The sequence below is a fragment of the Lactuca sativa genome, chromosome 5 (assembly GCF_002870075.4).
Source record: "Lactuca sativa cultivar Salinas chromosome 5, Lsat_Salinas_v11, whole genome shotgun sequence".
NCBI lineage: Eukaryota > Viridiplantae > Streptophyta > Magnoliopsida > Asterales > Asteraceae > Lactuca > Lactuca sativa.
Window position 1 is genome coordinate 7,199,276 of NC_056627.2, and position 7,173 is coordinate 7,206,448.

Consider the following 7,173-nt stretch of genomic DNA (forward strand, 5'->3'; position numbering starts at 1 on the left):
AGAATTAATTTGGTGACTTAAAGAGATTAATTAAATAAAGGGGTATAAACTGTCAATTGTTTGATAGTTAAACTTTATACTGTAAATCCATTAGGATATGCCTTGGACGAATTCTAAGAGCTTTAGGATAGCTAAAATCGTCCATATGCTTATCTATGGAATGGATTTGGATAGCCTTAAGAGAAGATTATCCAATTAGGGTTTAGGTTGTAACCCTTAAGGAGTCTACAAGTATAAATAGACCCTATGACATAGGGAATTCGACACCTCTGAAAAAGCAAGAGAACTCTGGTCGAATTCCTCCCCTCTCCTCTCTCCTAAATCATTCTTATTGCTATTGGTGTTTGTAAGCCATTAGAGGAGTGACACTTGTGACTCTAGAAGCTCCAAGACCTCAAGATCAACAAGGAACTCAAAGGTATGATTCTAGATCTGTTTCAATGTTGTTATTTAGCCTAATTAGTCATTAGAAGTCTTGGATTCAAAAGCATGTTTAGTAGAAAGCCTAGATCCAAGCATTAGGGTTTTGCATGCGCACATAGGAAAGTTCTTATGGCTAAAACCCATCACTCTCATCTATTTATTACACACCAACTATCTACCCATATTCTACCCAACATATTAGTAGATAAAAATATATATTTTCATACATAGTTTAAAACCTGTATATCATTTTCATTCAATACATATTCCACATAACAGATGAGGCACACCCACATAACACGTATTTCATAGAAAGTAAATCAGATCTATGAGATAGTAGAGAATGAATATACATTCACACTTATAACAACAAAATTATACACATAAACAACAATATACTTAATACACTCAAACCATACTTGTATTATTATCGTGTTTATGAAAGGTAGTATACACTCACTTGATCAGAAGACGATCAAACAACACTACGGCTTGTAGAAGTAGTATTCTTCAGCAGATCTGGAAGATCTTCACAAAAATCGAACTTCTCGCGGGCAGAGCTTCGGCTCGGGAACCGCACTTCTCGGGATCTTTGGGATCTCGGGACTTGCTTCGGATCTTGCTTCGGGACTCGGGAATGATACCGGGGCTTCGGGGTACTTCTGACACGTAAATCGATGCAAAACGGGAGAGAGAAGAGAGAAAAATAGCAAAGGAGTCGGCTGCCCTCGCATCCTATTTATAGGAGGTTGGAGTCTCGGAGTACGCGGGGCGTACTGCCTCAGAATCGTCATTGCTTACGTATCCGAAGAACTCGAGTGCGAGGTGTGTCATGCTTCGCTGTACGCGGGGCGTACGCTAGTACACTGGGCGTACTTCGGATGAGTCCGATGACTCCTCTTCGGATAATGCCAGATTTAATAATTAAATTTAATTATTAATTATTCAATAAACTTCGAAAATTCATATCTTCTTCATACGAACTCCGTTTTCGACGTTCTTTATATCCACGCGTAGGTGAGACTACGATCTACAACTTTCGTTTAGACTCCGTCGGCTAGTTTTGATTTTATTTTTATTATTTAATTTTAATAAGTCGGGACAGAAAAACTTCGTTATAAATTCATAACTTCTTCGTTTGACGTCCGTTCTCGCCTAACTTTTCATCGCTTCGATACCAACAACGAGACCTTTGATCCTCGTTTAGATTGCTTCGGCTAAAAACCGCTCGATCTCAAATCGAGTATTTCAGGCTGCATACCGCTAAGTCGAAACTTCAGAAAATCATAACTTCCTCATACGAAGTCAGATTTGGGCGTTCTATATATATTCGGAAACCTCGTTTCAACTACTACAACATTAACCAAAGATATCAAGTTTATTTTACACTTAATTTTTTATGCTTCTTTTTATTCTTAATTAATCCAACCACATAATTAAGCAATTAAGCACAAAACACATAATACTCAAATAATACACTTCTATTATTTCAAAACGGGTTACAAAGGTTAACCTAGACTATTATATCAACATTAACGACAAGCCCAGAAACACAGGCGTTACAGTGTATATCATGTTTAACATACCAGCTCCATATATTGGGGATTTGAAAGCAAGATTTGCATCATCCGAGAAACAGTTGGATTCTGCAACATCTAGCTAATGTCCGGCATGCCACCTGTCCTGTCTGCCCCTGGTAAACCAAGACAACCTAACGCAGATACATTTGGTGCCCTTGTTGGCTGAAAACCACCTAATCATTTTCAACATACAAAGATATAAGATAATTGTTATAAAAAAAAAGTCTTGAATGTGAAGTTTATAATGTCTTTTATACCAGAAGGGGCTCCCCAAGGGTTAGGAAGTAGGTTAGAATTAAGAGCTGCAGAGTTTGGAGTTGTTTCAGGATTTATCGCACATACAACATCTGAAGGGCTGACTTCAGTTTCTAAGACCTGAAAATGTGTGATTTCAAATTGAATAAAATATGACTACAAATGGAAATCACTCGGCGAAATCAGATAAATAGCAAATCGAAATCAAAACACATAACAAATGGAAACCACATAAATCGAAATCAAAGCCATATTTGCTCATAAATCGAACGTCCAGTAAGGTGACAAAAAAAGTTTACCTCATAAAAACAGGAAGACATAAAAAGTATGAATACATACTGTTGTTGGGAATCTCCACCACCGGCACAGTTCCTTCATCATTCCTGGGAAGTAGGCCAAATCCATGAAGTCAAAAAAAGATCACATACGAAGCAAAGTAGAAACACGAAATGACAGTGGAGCAGATGAAGGGTGAACAAACTGGAAACCCGAACTAAACAAAGACATAGTAAAGCCTTACAAAGAATCAACGGTGGAGTTAACCGATGACAATCAACCACTTCTGCAATTTCGGTGGAGAAGATAGAGTACGATGCATCTTGAATCTTTGTAATCGACTTCCAAAATTAGGTATAAAAGCAGCAGCCACCGACGGTTAGGATAATTGTGTTGTTGGATAACTCCTTGAAGATATGTCTGTAACTTTCATAAGTTTTGGTGTGGGTTTCCTCTCGAATTTTGTATTTGATAAGATCTATGTTACTCTGTAAACTCTATGTTACCGGAATCTTCAGAAACCCTCGAGTCGTCACCGAAGAGAGGTGATTTGGATAATAATCGCCGCTTTTGGGACTTGAGAGGGGTTCAGTGGCGTACTGATTTCGGGGTTTTTCCCTCAGAAGAAGAAGAGACCACAACACCTCCATGCGACTCTACCTTCAATGCATCCATTCGATTTTCATGTTTCCCTTGTCTTCCCCGTATCTATTGCATACCACACAGCAGAAACAACATCGAACCCCCAACCATCGCACCACCGTCGTTCGCTCGACCTTCAATGCCTCCATTTGATTTTCATGTTTCCCTTTTCTCTCCCGTATTTCTTGCATACCACACAGCAGAAACAACATCGAACCCCCAACCACACCGTCGTTCGACCAGCCTCGCCTTGCAATTCAGGTATGTTTTGAAGTTTGATTTCATCTGTCTGCTAATCAGGTTCGTTGCTGATGTTGCAGACTATAAGAAGCGGTAGAAGGAAGAAACTTCGTCGATTAACCTAATGGTGTGGCGATAAAATCACAGGGAAACCGGGACTGTTCGAACACGAAGGCGGTGGGGAAGATATGCAATAAGAAAGACGATGGGGAAGGATCTGAGAAGCCACAAATATGAATCTGATTGGAGAATAAAGCGGTGAAGCCAATTAAATACAACACGTATACAAAACAATATATGAAATGATATAAAATAACCCTTAAAAAAAATGAAAAATAGCTGCAACACCAAAGGATCATTTCTCCTAAAAGTAACCCATGTTAACCGTAGCTAAGCAAGAAGAAATTTAATATACTATATAATAGTCAAATTTGTTAAGTGATGTATATCAAATCAATCGTGTCTTCGTGCATTTGGAATTCAATTCGTGGGTTTAAAATTACCCTTTCCGAAAAGCAGTGAAAATTTTTTTTGAAAATTTTGAAATTTTTTATTATTTTTCACTATCGAGCAACCTGACTCTGCCTACGCCCTGTTCCATTTGGTCTGCACAAAACGATTGATTCTCTCTCCATTACCACTTCCGTTCTCCCCTGCTTCCACCTTCTCCCCTTTCACTGAGATTATAATAACCTGATACTGAAATTGCAGACCCATTTTGAAGTGACGAAATCCAGAAGACGGAAACGATACAAAGAACATAGATGCCTGCCACGCATCCGGCGATTACCTGAGATGGAGATGGTAGTGACGAACTGCCGCTGCTCTCCCCTGTCTCTCTCTCTCTCTCTCTCTCTCTCTCTCTCTCTCTCTATGTCTGTCTCTATGTCTGTCTCTACGTCTTTCTATATTCCGATGAAGAAACGCTAAAAACACCGGACGATGGCACAGGCACGCACAGGCGCATATCCCCATTTCCTCCATACGATAATCATCTCTATCTCATCACTATCGGCGCCCGTCAATATTCCGTTGCAGTTGTTGAGGCCAATTGATTGCTCGAAAACCAAAGAATAGTGTTAATTTTGCCATATTCGACTTACATCGGAGTTTTCGATGGTGACAATGGGTCGAACCATCTACATTCATCACCAGTCAACTCTACCATTACCTGCAGAGTAAGCAGTATTTGAAAACCCTAAATTTCTTCCACTTTTCGTTGACGTAGTGAATTTGTTTTTTTAGCGGTTATTTCTTTTTAGCTAGAACTTAATCGTTCAGAATCTGATATGATTGCTTAATCTGATGTAGATAATCCGTCACTCTACTTGCGATGTCATAGGTTCGCATCCTTCCCTTTCCACTGCGTCTGTTTGTTGCGTGGTCTATTAACGACTGTTACTTGATACTATCATCATCATCATCACTATAATATGCTTCCTCAGTTCTAAAACATTACATAATCAGGATAAATACTTAGATATGGAGAAAATGGTTTGTTGTCTCTAACCAGAACTACTATTCACTGCACATGAGATATTATCTTCACTAGTTTTCATCATATTTCACTTTAAGCTACCTGAAAAAGCATGTGTTGATAAAAAAAAATATGCATTGTTCTCCTGATGTTCTGAAATCAATTGCCAAAATTTTATATGGCCACATTGAGATGTTGCCCATTTGGCATGGTTACAGAATCAACTGCTTATATGATCCCGATCAACACCTTGAAGTCCATATCTCATATTATACCACTTACCTCTGTCCAAATCTTGGGTCCCATTTGGCATTCTATTCTTTTTGCTGCAGTAATGTTATGCATTCAAAATTCAAACATCATTGATGTACTCTCTTGTAGTGAATGATATGAAAGTGGATAGACTATGGGACGCAATAAATAAGAAAAATTATCTTAAATAGCTTTTACCCACTTCATAAGGGGATTGGCTAAAAAAACATCCTATTTTACCATTTAGACAACCCTAACTAATGTTTAGTTACTAGCACATACATCATCAAAAACAGATGATCTCCAAACACTCAGAATGGTAGCAGGAGCAAATGCAAATTTATGCGGAATCTCCACACTCTCCAGTTTTTGGATCTATTTTTTTTTTTTTTTTTAAATGTCCACCAACAACTACAAACAAATAGTAAACACAGTGCATTCAAAACGAAATTGACTATTTTGTAAAAGGCTTTAAAATTTTTATATCGTCAATCATAACATGATAAACATGTGATGTGAGACACACCACCATACAAATCTAAACCTTATAATCGTGACTTATCTTTACAATAATAATAAGACCACAATAAGGAAAACCTGGTTGGTCAAAAGTCAAACACCATAGTGACCCAAATAAAGGAAAAACTCTACAACCCATCAATACACAAATCTAGGTCCTTTCATCTTCAACTTCTTTGGAAGAAAGAGGAGGTTCAAATCTTGTGAAAACCCTAAAAGCCGAAATCAAAGAAAGTAGAAAGAAACAAAGCAAAGCAATAAGATGAAGAGCCAAAATGAGATTTAATCTCCCACAAAATCTTCCATATGAAGAACATGCTTCACTCCATGTCACCTTTGGGTTGCCATTGTATGCCAAATACACTATCTCCCCAAAGCTACCACCACTTGCCACCATCAAATATGCCACCACCTATATCATCATTGACTCATAAAAATCTATAAAAGATTGAAAGAATTTGCCTATTATTTATGAAGCAAGATGAATGTTTCTATTAATAAAAATGAGTAAAATTTTAAATCAATTAAAACTTGGTTGGTAGGATGTTATCTTTTTTCTGTTTTTTTTCGTACCAAAGATTTACTTTTCCACGTTTTTAATAAAACAATATAGAATGTTGTAGACATCTAAACGTAAAGTTATAAACCTTTAACTTGTTTTTAAATTAGATAACTTTTCCTTTAATTTGACCGATTTTAACTTTTATGAATAAAATATATTGATCTAGAACTTCTATTACTTCTATTAGATAACTTTTAACCACTCGGACAAACTCGATTGGATAATTCAAAATTTTAAATAAAAGACTAAAAGTAGATATAACCTGATCGCAAACAAAAAAGATCCAAGCTTTGTTCATCAAGTTCTTGACCCATGAAGAAACAACAGCAACCACAGCATACGCAGCAGAAATTGCACTAATGCTGACCAAGAATCTGTCAAAAAAACACAAAATCTCATTAAATAAACAAAATATTTCAAGAATCTTGATGGGTGTCATTTGAAACATGTCAAAGGGATGGATAATTACTTGAGACCCTTGAGATTACTGAACTCTATTTTGCCATACATTTCATTGTTTTGATGATTGGTCAAAGTCAACCACATAGAACCAAGACTTAGAGGAACCACAAACAACCTTAACGAGGAATCTATAACTTTAAGGGTATTCACATTTTCACCAAGAATCATCATTTTGAATCCAAGAAAAACCCACTTCCAATTTGCAACAATAAACTGAGAATATGCTCAAGATTCTGACTTTTCACTTCAAGAAGATGAAGTTAAACGGGTACAAAAAAAACAACTTTTTTTGGGATGAAATTTTCTGCAAGATCAAATTGCGAATGAATAAAAAAACTGGGAAATTTAGGGTTTTCTTTGGACTAAAGAATCATGATTTGAGGTTGGTTAACAGTGCAGGAAAATGATCAAGCTTTGGTGTTGTGACCTTGGCGAATGAGTGAAAGAAAGAAAGAAGGTTTTCGTTTATGAATCTGTTTGGATGA

The 7,173-nt window shown here is 37.0% G+C and overlaps 1 protein-coding gene and 1 long non-coding RNA gene across 2 annotated transcripts; one reads left to right on the forward strand and one right to left on the reverse strand.

The window, feature by feature from the left end:
• The first annotated feature begins 3,931 nt into the window (after positions 1-3,931).
• On the forward strand, positions 3,932-4,925 carry LOC122198197 (uncharacterized). Its single transcript, XR_006192103.1, has 2 exons — positions 3,932-4,594; positions 4,728-4,925. It is a non-coding gene; the product is annotated as an uncharacterized LOC122198197 (long non-coding RNA).
• A 677-nt stretch (positions 4,926-5,602) lies between these two features.
• Positions 5,603-6,859, reverse strand: LOC111883573 (CASP-like protein 2D1). Its single transcript, XM_023879895.3, has 3 exons — positions 6,696-6,859; positions 6,489-6,600; positions 5,603-6,076 (listed from the first exon to the last, which is right to left on the reverse strand). The coding sequence occupies exons 1-3, from the start codon at positions 6,857-6,859 to the stop codon at positions 5,816-5,818; spliced, it is 537 nt and encodes a 178-aa protein (XP_023735663.1). The 3' UTR covers positions 5,603-5,815.
• Positions 6,860-7,173: the final 314 nt, after the last annotated feature.